This window comes from Chiloscyllium punctatum, chromosome 8 (assembly GCF_047496795.1).
Source record: "Chiloscyllium punctatum isolate Juve2018m chromosome 8, sChiPun1.3, whole genome shotgun sequence".
NCBI lineage: Eukaryota > Metazoa > Chordata > Chondrichthyes > Orectolobiformes > Hemiscylliidae > Chiloscyllium > Chiloscyllium punctatum.
In genome coordinates, this window is record NC_092746.1 from 14,674,131 (window position 1) to 14,688,569 (window position 14,439).

The window sequence follows — 14,439 nt, forward strand, 5'->3', positions numbered from 1 at the left end:
TGTCTATATGAACTTGAGCAAGGAGCTTGACAAGGTTCTGCATGGTAGACTGGGTAGACTGGTTAGGTCACTTGGAATCTAGGGTGAGCTAGCAATTTGGATACAAAATTGGTGTGAAGGTAGGAGACAAAGGGTGGTGATGGAGGATAGTTTTTCAGACTGGAGGTCTGTGACCAGCAGTGTCCCGCAAGGATTGGTGCTGGGTCTACTGCTTTTTTGACATTAACATATAAATCATATGGATGTGAATATAGGAATGGTTAGTATGTGTGTAGATGAAGTCAAAATTGATGGTACCGTGGACGTGGAAGAAGGTTATCCCCAAGTCCAATGGGATCTTGTTCAGATTGGCCAATGGGCCAAGGAGTGATAGATGGAGTTTAATTTGGATAAATGAGAACTGTTGCATTTTGGTAAGGCATATCAGGGCAGGAATTGTATACTTAATGGTAGAGTCCTGGAGAATGCTGCTGAACGAAGACCTTGGGGTGCAGGTTCATAGTTCTTTGAAAGTGAAGTCACAGGTAGACAGGGTGATGATTTAAATGTGGATATCTGGTTAGCCTGGACGAGTTGAACTGAATGGTCTGTTTCCATGGTGTACATCTGTATGACTATTAAGTATATTATTTTTACGAAAAACTGAATATTTATTTCACCTTATTTTCATGACTCCTGCCTTTACTAATCAAGGATACTGCTTCATGACCGTGGAAAGAGGGCAATTTAGCATTCTACTTCCATTTGAAGGATGCTGGTTCTAACTGGCCCACAGGAAATATGTTCACTGTAGAGGCAAGCTGGTCAAAACAGCTACACGTTACTGTCACTGGCTATGTCTGAGTTCAGTTATGCATTAACTGCAGTTTACCTAACAGCATTCTCTTTATTTTCTGCTCATCTGGGTACCATTTTGGAAAAACAAACACAGTCTCTCATTGTCGTTGCCATGCAAGGATAGTAATATCTGCAGATGTGATTGTGGGCATCCTATTGGTAGATGTCACTGCATGAACATAAAAATCACATAGGAAAAAACATTCCAGTGTTAACAGCTGTCAGTCTAACAGGCTACATTGACTATACTGTCATCCTGGGGGTGTGTTTCTAGGTCATCGCTTCTTATTTGCTTTCCTATAAATAATCTATGGCATTGGGTTTGAGGTCACAATCAAAATTTGGAATTTCTACAAATTCACTTGCAGTTCCTCCCAGACGTGAGGATATAAGTGATACCAATTTTAGCTGGTATAATGTCATCTTCCACTAGTCATCCATTTTTGTCTCATGATCCAATTTGTCTCTCATTTTGGTAGTACTAAAGAATCTGCATAGGGGGAACAAATAAAAACAAATCAGTATTCGCAAAGGATCATAGCCCAGTGAAAACAAAAATAATGTAAAATATTGGGTACCAGTCATCAGGATGTCATGAGTCTTGGAATACTTATGGAGAAGGCTGGCTACAGTGGTATAAAAAGGAATTGACCCGAATGAATTAGAATCAAACATTGGGCATAAGAGTAATATAATAATGGGAGGCTTTCAAAGAGGTGCGGTTGGGACTGGTTAAGAGATAGGGGCATTCCCATGAAACAAGTATCCAAAACTTGAACACACAAGATAACTAAGCATTAAAATGAGACAAAATAGATCTCTATGGCTATTGCAAAGTTAATATTACAGTAGATATGGCAAAATTAATATGGAAAAATGAAAGTTTATTAAATGGAATGCAGAAATTGGGAATGTATTAGCACCTAATTTTAAAATGGAGCCCAAAAATCAAAACATGAAAACTTAGAGGGTCATCATGAAAGGTGGATCGATTTAGCAACCACAAAAGATTATCTTAAAGCACTGCTTCAGAAACAATCTCACTTTTCAAGAGCAGTGACAATAAAGTATAAGGAAGAATTGATATTTGATAGAATTAAAATAGAGGCTGAGATTAAAAGATTGACTCCTCTGAATGGAAAAATGTCACCCAGTTATCCTGAAATACTGGGAGTAATGAGGGTGCAAATTATGAAGGCTTGTGCCATAGCCTTTTATAACTCTTCTGTAGCTACCTGGTTGATGTCAGGATGAAAGAATTGCAAGTTTTGCATTCTGTCTCGCAAAAAATAAACAAAACAGGTGCGAGACCAACCTGATGATCACAGGGTAGTCAAGGGTGATGCTGGGGAACCGTTAAGACCATATCTAATTATCAACTGGAAAAGTATAATGAAAAAATGAAAGGTAGCTCAGATTTGTTAAAGGCAAAGTGTGTTTGGCTAATCTGATAAACTACTTTGAAGTGTTGATGTGGCTAGTCTAATTGATGCATGTACATATTTTCAAATGGCATTTTGACAGATTAGGAAAAATTACACCCGATGGGTTAAGAACGTTGACATGGAAGAAAAATCAAATGATGTGGGGAGGTATATATGAGTAGGTGTTAGCAGTTGCTTTTAAAATTAGAAAAAAATATGCAGTGTAGCCCAGAAGTCTGCATTAGCACCACTGCTCTTTCTAATGTATCAAAAAGTTTTGATTCAATACAGAATTAAGATTTTTAGAGGGAAGAATGAAGCGATGTACATGGTTCACATTGCAACAGTTCTAAAGGGGTTGTGGGAAACTGAGCCTGAGGATGAATCTACATAGAATATTCAGGACAAATTGAGAAAGCTATTTAAAAAGAAACTAACTTCTGTTAGTCATCAGCTGATGAACTGTCAAACTTGAGATCATGACTGATCTTTTTGTGGCCTCAGCTCCACTTATCTGCCTTCTCATCATATGTCTTAATTCCTTTGCTGTTCAAAGGAATTGGGGTGATGCAGAAGAATTTCACTAGAATGATGCTAGTGATTTGAATTACATATTTGCGCAGAGTGGATAGGCTGAGCTGGTTTTCCTTATGATGGAAAAAATAAGATCCCCAGCACCAAAACACTGCTTAGTCAGTCAAATGTATAAGTGAGCCATTTTATTGTATGCCTAACCCTGTAGATCGAAAATAAGATCTTCACTCCAAGCTTTACCATAGCAAGCTGTTACTAAGAGGGTATGAATAATGTTTCAAGGATGTTGTCAAAGCCTCTCTGAAAAAGGGCAATATCCCCACCAAGTTGTGGAAATCTGTTGTCCAAGACTGCTCAAACTGGAATAGAAACATCTATAAAGAGATTTAGTGTTTTGAGGATTGCTTCCAGGCCCAGGTGGAGGACAAATGCAAAAAGCAGGACTGCATTAAAAACCAAGCATCACTTTCCCGCACCTGTGATAGGGTATGTGGATCCAGCATTGGATGTTTAGTTCCCTCAGGATCCTGAACTCCTGAGTGGAAGAAAGTCATCCTTAGTCCCAAAGGACTAATCTAATGGAAGAAATGGCTCTATCGAAGAGCCAACAGATGCACGAATGACTGAATTGGTCGTCTTCTGTGCTATTTCATTCTATGATTCTGACTTATGTCAACCATCTACATTTTCCCTATGGTTTATAATTTGTTTATTAGTGAAGAACAAACTGAGAGGTACAATGGAGTTTGCTTCCTAACTTTATAGAGAGATCCATTTTGTTGCTTCCACAATTCATAAAAGTTTCATTGTTGTCTTTCAAGGATTGGTCTACTACTCAAGTTGTGCAGCCAATATTTCTCCATGTCAAGCTACTTTTTTTCTTTTATGGGCATCACTGGCTAGGCTAACATTGTCCATTCGTAATTGTCCTAATTACGCTACATTGAACTGCAGCAGTCCATACGATCTAGCTACAAACAAGTGTAGTTGGGAGAGAATTCCAGGAGTTTGATACCAGGACAGTAAAGGAATGGCAGTAGAGGATGGTGGGATGCCTTGGAAGGAAACTTACACATGGTGATGTTCCCATGCATCTGTTGCCCCTGTCCTCCTTGCTGCTAGAAACTTTTGTTTGGAAGATGCTACTTAAGGAGCCTTGGTGAGTTATTGCAGTGCGCCTTATAGATGGTGAGTTATTGCAGCCATTTTGTGTTGATGTTGGAAGGAGTGAATGTGGGTAGTGTTAGATAAGATTTTAGTCAGTTGGGCTGCTGTGTCCTGGATGGTGCCAAGTTTATTGTGTGTTGAGGCTGCACTCCCTTTAGATGATGGATTAGCTTCAAGAGGTCCAGAGATAAGTTAGTGCAGAATTCCCAGTCTCTGGTTTGCTTTTGTCTTTTTATATGGTTGCTCCAATTCAGCTTTTGGTTGGAATCAAGATGCTGATTTTGAAGATTCAACGATTGTGTATGATTAAATTTAAAGGGGTGATCATTTAATGGTCATTACTGTGCACTTACATGATGCAAATGTTACTGCCTTCGATTAGCAAGAGCATGAATATTATCCAGGTCTTGCTGCACTTAGACAAGGATTGCTTCAGCATCAGTGCAGTAGCAAATGGTGCTGAATATTATATAAACATCAGACAAACCTACCTCTGGATTTAGTTAGGCCCAGGAAGCTATCCTGAGAACCTTTTGGCTGAGAACCAGTGATATCCTTTTGGCTGAGCTCCCATAACCCAAATTGTCATCCTTTGTGCAAGGTATGATTCCAGCTAGTAGAGCCTTTTGCCCTTAATTCCTGTTGATTCCAGTTTTGATAGGTTCTTGATACTACATATTGTCTTGATATCATGAGCAGTTATCCACTTCCCTCTTGAATTCATCTCTTTCAAATTTGGACCAAGGTTGTTAAAATCTATGAGCTCTGTTGAAGTGGCAAGTCTCTTTCTCAGAGGTAAAAAGGCAGCAGCTGAATCACACTTAGATTTCCCTTGTGTGTGTGTTGGAAGCTAGTTACAAATATGTCATTAGAAAAATGTCTGATCAAATCTCATTAGAATGACATGCAGTAATTTGAGTTACTGTTCATCTTCCCTGAACAATCAGGTCATGACAAACTTCCACTGGTAAGTCAATAACAGAATATAGGCCCTACTCTCCCAGAGTGTGGCTATATCACCATTGAGTGGCTACTCTGCTGCTACTTTTCTCTACTAACATGCAGCTCCACTGTTCTGACCAGGAATCCCCAACTCCGGCCTTCCCAGAAATTGACTCTAATAACGTTGCTTCAGCACTGGATTGTGACAAAAACAAACCAGGCGCTATTTTTATGGTATTAACTGCCATCTTCTAGTTTAAACGTCCAAAAGCTATTTGAAACCCTCTCGAGGGAAGTTGAGTGTGAAAGGTTGCAATGTGGTGAGGGGCTTAAGGTGGATGAGATAATGGAGTAGTGTGTATAAGCTGGGTAAGGGCAGGGTGTGAGGGGATATGGTTAAAGTTGAGTTGGCAAGGGAGTGCAGACAGCATGTTAGAAATTTGAAGAGTTAAGGTCACTGAGGGAATATTCTGCATGAGATAAGCGTGTGAAGAGGTGGATAATTGGGTCAGGGGAATATGGGTTATGGCAGTTGTACATTTACCCAGGTGTTAGACAAGATTTTTTCCCACTTATCATTTTCTGTAAGTTGGAACCATCTGAAGTCTCCCACTCAATCAAATCTAAAAACTTAGAGGGTCCTAGAGAGCAGAACATTGCCCATTGAACATTCAAATTTGCTGGCCAATTCCCAGTGGGCTGCTGGTGTCAGGACTTGAGAGATCCCATAGTGTACCCATCCAGCCTTGACTATTCAGGGTCAAGGTGATCTTTGCTATAAAGTGTTAGAATCAAGTTCTCTTCAATCGTCATTTCCTCCCTCCACACAAATCAAATCAAATCAATGTATCGCATGTCCAGTATCTGACAGATTGGCTATAAGGCAGTGGTCAGTATTTTAAAGTTCACAGCATTCCCTCCAGTTCAAATGAATTATGTATGCCATGCAAGTTGAGATTCATTGACTGATAAGAAGATAATCTACTTAGGATCAGAATATTTGTGAGCGAACACATTTTGCTCTCTGTAGTGAATTATGATTTTCCCTTGGGTACTCTAACACTGCTGTACAGCTTCAGTTAGTGAGTGAGAGTAGCGATAAGCTGGATACAAGAGAAAACCCAAGCGAACAATTTTTGTCATTACTGTAGTCAGAAAAAAGTTGGTGCAGTGATTAATTGCAACTAGTTAGAAGTAGTTGGAAAAATAGTTTAAATAGTTGTCATTGATTATACTGGGTCATATGTCAAATTCAAATGGTTTAAAAAAAGCAGGACTCTTTACAAAAATTACTGTGAATCAATATAAATTGTCAATATATTCATATGTTCTATTGCTTTCGAAAGGATCTTAGAGTAAGCATGGTTTGTGGTTATTGTAGATATGTTGGTTTGAGACTTTTCACAAGGTAGGCTTGTGTAGTATGCAGCACCCTCTGCTGTCACCTTGATAGAAAATCTTCACATGACAGTAAAATAAACTAAAACATTTTAGATGTAATAAATGTAATCAATGCTATTTTGAAGTACATTGCTGAAGTATTTAGTCATAGTGAAATATTTAGTCAGTGTTTTTTCTCAGTAAATTTGTAGATTTTTGTCGCAGTTTACTGAACTTAATTATTCCTACTTTCAGAATGAAAATGGAACAATTGATATCCGAGAGTATGTGATTGCCTTATCAGTAGTATCAAGACCATCTAAAACGCATGAAACAATTAAGTTGGCATTTAGGGTAAGTATCTTTCAAGTGGATACTTGTTAATTTTGTTTGGGCTTGCAATCAAAAGTTGCTTTCTGCACAGTTTTCATGAAACTAACTAAAATAACTTTTAGTGCATGCACCTGGTGCCTGGAACAAAATATGTACCTTTAAACATAGTCTCTTGAAATGGAGCAAAAGTCTCAATTTTAGTCTGCAAACAAACTTTTAATTAAGATTTTCATTATAACAATTAAAGACATTGTAGCATAATTCCATTTTGAGTAATTTAAGTTTAATATTTATGCTTATGTTATAGTGTGCAGGAACAATGTAACTAAGGCAACACCAGGCAAGAACATACTATTTGACCATCAAGCCTGATGTTCCACAGGTCTTACACAATAAACTCTGTCAAAGACTTAACCCCAATTATTTTTTGCCTGTATGAAGAGAAGACTGTATTGCATCCTTCTTCTTTGAGGTGTCATTAGACGTCAAGAGATCATATGCTTATCACTCACTACGCATTCTTTCATGTGCCAAAGACCTGAAAGAGGCTAGCAACTGTGAGTGCCCCAGTATATAGAGTGTAGCAGCTTCCACGGTACCTAACTCAGACCTGCAAAATCTGGTGGTTGTGGTCACAAATGAGTTGAAAATTTATGGAAACAAATCTTTTTCATGAGCATTGCTAGTTGGCAATAGAGTGCTTTCAATTCTATGTGGGTGCTCTTCATTGCATCCCATATCTGCAGGAAGCCAGAGGTGGCTGAGAAGCTTAATACCCTTTATCACCTGACTGACCAAATCAAGGGGGAAGAAAATGATAGGTGAGATCTAAATAACGTTTGCATCAGTGATGTCCTGCGTGAACATATGAGTAGAGAACTGTGAAATTCCATTTAAAACTATTTAAAATGACTACTTTCTTTTTAAAGAAAAAAAGCAGCTATAACCTTTAGGGATATCAGGTTGTGATTGCCACCCAGACCTTGTGACTGCAAACCCTATCCAGAAGCTGACATTGGTGTAACACAATAACTCAGGACATTGTTCGGCTTATTTTTGTGCAGGCACTCCCTTATTCGCAGAGAGCTGCACTGAAGTCTGAAGATCCACTCCTAACCAGAAGTCGTCCCCTCTCCATCACACTGTTGTCTGGTTCCTCTTTAAACATGTTGCAGACAACTCCGACCAGAATGTCATGAATGAATTTATCCAGGTGTTGCACAACACCAGAGTGATTAAATCAATATGAATGCAAGCTGCTAGCAAAAGCAAAACTTTGCACTTTATTAGGAACAAAATTACAAATTTATGCAGTCACTCTCTGTGGCTCTGGCTTTGGCTCAGTCTCTGCACAGCTGCTTCTCGATCTCTGGATGGTCAGCTGGTCTCTGCCTCTTTCCAGGCTGGTCGTCTCAGATGATTCCCAAGAGCAGTTTGCAGGTGAACCCATGTTTTATACCTTTTTTTAAGATGGTTTGCTGGAACTTTCTCTGGTTCTGGCTGATCAGGGAGAAACACTTAATAGTTTGAAACAAGAGTTAATCATTCAGATGCCATGTTACCTGTTTCTTTGTGTAGTAGGACCTGGTGTCTTTCTGTCTCAGCCCTCCTTTGTTTGGTAGATAAGTGGTTGGTATATCTGTCCAGATTAACTGCCTTTTATGTTATGCAAATGTCATTTTGGAGTTTTACTTGGCCAATGTATTCAGCATCCCTTGCTCTTGAGCCAAGTTAGCGATCTGTCTCTTTTAGCAGCCGGGAGGCTGCTACAACCCCAACTGTTAAAAATGATTCACTGTTTCTTACAGCCACAAGCTGACTATGTTTCTCTCTGTGCAAAAATTGTACCCCTCAGTCAGAGGTTGGTTGTAACTCCCTCTGTGCTCAAGTTATAATTCTGAGCTAGAGCTGCCCCTGCCTACAGTACCTATCTGAGCCTGCCTGGAAGAACTACCTGTGAGAGAATGCTCACTCCTTGAACCTGTCCAATAATGAGCAACCTGATGTTCTGAAGCTAATGCATAGTGGTTACTCAACTGTGTGACTGGAGAATCCAAGGAAACACCATGCCCATTCACCATAGAGCAACTGCTGCAGTTGCGGCAGCCCCATTTAAAGTGATGTCGTCATGCAGTCTCTAAACAGAAATCACAAGTCACCAGGTACCCACTTGCTTTTATAAGCAAGATTTTGAAGCATTCTGTTTTTCAACTGGGCAAAAGTTATTTAAGTAGTTAATATGGCAAGATTAAATGCTTCTTGAAGACTTCCATCGGATCGCCCTTAACTATCTAAATTCTAGTCAAAATAGGCCTAATTTGTATAATATTTCCTCATAACATCAGAGGGCTCAGGTTATTTTCGATTGGGAATTCTGGTTCTGTAGATGATATGTTCAGTTTGAATCAATCATACTTCTAAGCACAAAAAAGCATTTTAATTAAGGACTCAACATTATTCTTTTTTGTTGTGCCTTTTTTAGTTTTGTATTTTATAGCAATTTTCCTTCCTGCTTTGATTTAATTGCCTTTCCTTTGTGGATTTGGATGTGATAGAAATATTCTTTCCTTGAGTCCAGGATATTTAGCTGTGGTTCAACCAGTCAGGATACAGTGTTATAGGTCAATACAAGATCTTTTTATTGCTGCATTAAGCATTGTTGCAGTTGCTCATTTTAATGTTACTAATTTGCATCAATGATTCCAGTTCTGTTTTTCACATGATGCATGTGCTTTTCATTAATGGTAACCAGTATCATTCCATAGATTGAATCTTTCTGAGCAGTCAAGTTGTTTTTTCAGTTTAATTGCTCACATCAGACCTTGCTGTGTCTTAACCGAGCACCCTATACCTTTTTTAAACACTCAAAGCAATTTTGGTTGATTTTTCTTTGCTGATTGCCTTATGTCGCTTTTTAACCAAATTAAATAGTTCTTCCACTTTCTGTAAGCTATTCAATTTTTCCTATAATTCTAAATTATTTTCAATTTTGACTGTTCAACAGTACCATTGTTTTTTTTATTTCCACCAAAATTAAGTTTGTAAATATAAGGGAAGATTACAAATATCCAAAATGAAAGAGTCCCTTTTTTACCTCTTTATTCTTTTATGAAATGAGAGTATTGCTAGTATTTGTTGTCCATCCCTAATTGTCCTTGAACTAAAAGGCTGTCAAAGCCATTTCAGAAGGCAGTTATGAGTCAACCATGTTACATGGGTCTGAAGTCTCATGTAGTCCAGACCAGGAAAGGGTGACAGACTTCCTTCTCTAAAGGAATTATAAACCAGGTGAGTTTTTACCATCAACCAATAATGGTTACATCATCTGCCATTGGGTTAGTTTTTAATTTCAGTTATGAAATAATGCAGACCAATGATTTGAACAGGGCTTTTAGTGCCTTCTATTCTACAATTTTGTCCACAGTACAGTTTAGCACAATGTTACAGGCATTATTCTCTGAAAGTGAATCCGTATCCAGGATTGAGTATCTGTCAACTGTGACATTGGGGTTGTGATTGATTGTTAAGTAGACTATATCTAGCAGACTCTTGCACTGCAACTGAAGCATTGATTTGTGTTTGAAGAATGGAAATTCCTTCTATGTCTAGGCTAGTATACCCTCCTCAAATAGTGCCACCCAAATGGTCATTCATTGCTTTAAACCGTTTAAGAATTTTATTTACCAATTGGCTACCATGTTGCCGACAGAACAATGATAAGTGTATTTCCAAAGTAATTCAATATAGTTGGATTGTCCTGAGGGTGTGATAAAATATTACAAATATGCTTGATTCCTTCCATTTTATTGATCACTGCTGTAGTTGAGAATGTTGAGTATCAAGCCTGTTCAAGCTTAAAGCTTTGCACTTCCATCATCATTTATGATTTCCAGTCTTCAGCACTTATCCATAATATAATCCATTTACCATTTTTCTCACACTAATTGATTTTGCCTAACTCGGTGGTGTTCTGGATATGTCTTTGCAGACTTAAAAATCCAATTGATCCTTTTAAATCTTAATCTATTACAATATTGTGAATTAAAAACAATTAGGATATCATACCAACTCTTGAGACCACACTGATGCAGCGATTTCCTAAGTTCCATTACAACATCAACAATTTTAAATGTGCTTCAGAACATGCCAGTGAGATTAATATAACAATACAAGGACGTCAAAATTCTTAAGGAGTAATTATGGGACAGTAGCTCAGTAAAGTCTAAACGAGCTTAACTTTGTATACAAAATAATTTTATAACCTTGAAAGACCTGATGTGTCCATTACAATTTACTTAACTATTTTACTAGAAATTTAATTTCTTTCTAAGATGAATATCTATTAATTCTTCCAATTTTGGGGTTGAGTTTAACTCTGTTTTGAACATTTTCCATTTATAGCTGCCTCATTTGTTTTGCCCAATATCTATTTTATGTACCCTGTATTAATTTCTAGCTATAAATGAACAAGAAGTGGCATTTCCCTTCTTTAACTAGCTTTCTGTTGCTTGTATTTTTAAGGGATATTTAAAATATAACCTCTAAGCTTGCATTGGTTTGATGCTAAGTATCGTGTGTAATCAAGGTCATTACTTTCCAGTTTTCCATTTATGTAAATAAATTCTTATTCAGATGCAGAATGGAATAGAATATATATCATATAAGCCTTATGTAAAATTGTTATAATTACTTGAGGAATTTAGGGAATTTTTTTCTTTCAAGTTAGGTTACCTATAGAATTGGTAGTAACATAGTAAATCACCTTTGTGTTTAGTTGAGTATATTTGAGCACTCCACAGCAGCATTACAATTGTATTTTGTTCTCATGTATTGGGTATAACTTCAGACATGTAATTTTGGAACACTTTTATATTTCTTTAATAGATGTATGAGTCAATTGATCAAACTATAACAGAAGACGATCTGGCCTGCATTCTGAAGACTGCTTTGGGAGTAAATAAGCTTGATGTATCAAAACTTTTCACAGTTATTGATGCTACTCAGCAGAGGAAAATAAGTTATAGTAAGTGTTTTATATTCATTTGATTGAAGCCCTAAAATACTCAGTTAAGTCATTACTTGTCCAGAAAATGTCAACGGATATATGTCAAAAGTCCTATGTAAAGTTGTTTGGGGTCTGTCTCTTGCAGTCATGCTGTTTCATATTAATTCCATTATCACTAAACTGACATTTCATGTCAAACAAATTATTTTCAATTTTTACAAATTTTGGCAAATTGATTCCTAGTTTTTAAATTGTAATTTAGGTTACTACAAAATTATCAGACTTAGTAACTTATTCAATCTTAATATTAACTGGGAGTAGAAAAATACTATTCAGCTGTCAAGCTTGTTCTCAAGAACAAGGAGCAGGAGTGGCAATTCATCCTCAAGCCTGTTTTGCCATTTGATATGATCTCACCTTGGCCTCAACTCCACTTTCCTGCCAGATCTCCATAACACTTCAACTCATTAAAAGTCTCTGTCCTCCTCAAATTTACTCTGCCATAGCATCCACCACGCTCTGGCGTAGTGAATTGCAGATTCAGGATCCTTTGAGAGGAGTAATTTCTCCTCAACTCTGCTTTAAATCTGCTACCTTTATTCTAAAATTGATCTCTTATTCTAAATTGCTCCACATGAGGAAACATTCTTTCTGTAACTAGTTTCAGTCCCTTTTTGTCTCTTGTGTACCTCAATTAAATCTCCTTTTATTCTTCTAAGCTCCAGAGAATAGAGCCCTAAACTGTTCAATCTCTCTTCATCAGATAAATTCCTTATCGCTGGAATCTATCTTACAAGCTTCCCCTGAACTGTTTCCAATACATGCACGTTCACCCTCAGGAGACCAAAATTCTACGCTCTCGCTAATGCTTTGTACCATAGCAGCAGCACTTCCTAACTTTATATTCTGTTCCTTTAGCAATATATGCTAAAAATTTCATTTGTCTGCCTTAATATCTTTTTTGCAATTTGTGCACAAAGGCAGTCAGATGTAGCGAAGTGTTCCAGGGTTTCACTCCATTTAGATATTAAGCTGCCTTGCTATTTGTCCAACCAAAACAGATGACCTCATACTTATCCACGTTTAACTCTGTCTGCCAAATTTTGGCCTATTCACCTAATCAATGCATTTCCGTTTGTGCATTTCTTATTTGTTCATTACAACTTACTTTCCCACTGTTTAGTGTGATCTACAAATTTGGCTAAAGTACTTTCTGTCCCTCCAGGTGCTCCTATTTCCTCCCACAATCCAAAGATGTGCAAGTTAGGTGAATTGGCCATGCTAAATTGCCCATGGTATTCAGGGATGTGTAGGTTAGGTGCATTAGTCAGGGGTAAATGTAGAGTAATAGGTTAGGAGAATGAGTCTGGTGGGTTACTCTTCAGAGTGTTGGTGCGGGCTTGTTGAGCTGAAGGGCCTGTTTCCACACTGTAGGGATTCTATTCAATGAACCAGTTACACCCTTCTTGCAATCCAACTCTTATTCAGAAAGTTACAGGGACAGTACAGCAACTTTCAGGAACTTCAAGTTTCAATTGGTCCAGTATGTATGAAAATTGAAGTTTAGTGTAGAATAGAATAAGTACAAGCTTGCATGTTGAGGAACCAAAGAGCACACTATTTTAAGTCTTATTCTGCCAATGAGAAAGGGTTCATTAATATCTTTTTAGGAAAGGGAACTCAAGGGTAGCTATATTCGACAGCTTGTGTTTTTGAAATGATTGGAAAACTGGATTAAAATATGACATCACAAAAAAATTGTTTTATCAATACTGCTCCCCTCGTTTTTAACTTTTCCTTAACTTCCCAACCACCTTGTGTGGAATAAGTGCATAAACTCTTTGGAATTGTGAAACCTCGTTCATGTCGAGGATTGTGCAGACCTGTTAAGGACAGTCCAAACATGTCAAATCTGTCAAGATGGTTCCAAAATATGTTGGTGTGAATGAACATTTTTTTTACAAAGTGTAGCTTGCAATATTGAATTTTAAGCAATAGAACAGTTTTACCTCCAGCATACGTGTGTCCTTTTAGATACTAGGTGAGTTGTTACAGTTGAAGGTAGAAAGGATGGTGCATGCAAGTAGGGAGTAGTTGAGCATAGGAAGTTGATGGGTATAGCAGTGATTGGGCCATGTGAAAACAGCAAAGGACATGGATAGGGTAAGGGGAGTGAATGGGGCTTAGGGTTCTATTTTTAACTTTCGTTGTAATTTTTGTACAATATGTTGCACCCCTGTTACAAGGCTTCTGCCCAGCCTGCCTTGACAGTGGGCAGTCACCTGAGTTCTTCCCAGGTTAGCTGGCCTGACCTCTAAACCAGCCTACTCCAACAAATCAAAAAAGGGAGTGAGGGTGACCATATCTAAAATCGTGGTCATATTAAAGTCTGGGGATGGGAATGCAGTGAGGGCTGGTGAGTTAAGATGAGCTGATGTTACACAGGTGAAAATAGTCAAAACTTTATCTTAAGAACAAGGATTTAAATTGTCAACCTCCAGGTTGAAAAATACTGTTATGGCTGGAATTCCCAGAAAATATAAATGATTTGTGGCAGGAGCCAAAGTCAATACCTTTGGTCACCTCAGTATGTATCAGAAAATATTGTTGGGCTGAAAGTCAGAAACACAGAAGTGTTGGAGATATGGGCAGGATGTGTCATGAGCACGCGAAACTTGACTCCATGATATTGTTAAGGGACAGCATGCAGATAAAGAAAAATCAACCAAGGTATTATTTAGGGAGCCACCAAAGCTGGAACTGGAAGAAAATAGTGAGCTGAGACTAATACCAGCTAATCAATTGAGGAATGCCCCA

General features: G+C 37.9%; 1 protein-coding gene across 2 annotated transcripts in view; it reads left to right on the forward strand.

Annotated features, from left to right (window-relative positions):
* The window catches only part of LOC140480383 (lysophosphatidylcholine acyltransferase 1-like), a 169,773-nt gene that overhangs the window by 148,600 nt on the left and 6,734 nt on the right, over window positions 1-14,439 (forward strand). For both annotated transcript variants that reach the window (XM_072575169.1, XM_072575170.1), the window contains 2 exons: window positions 6,540-6,638; window positions 11,502-11,640. In XM_072575169.1, coding sequence (XP_072431270.1) covers window positions 6,540-6,638; window positions 11,502-11,640 — 238 coding nt within the window. The remainder of the gene's footprint in view (window positions 1-6,539; window positions 6,639-11,501; window positions 11,641-14,439) is intronic.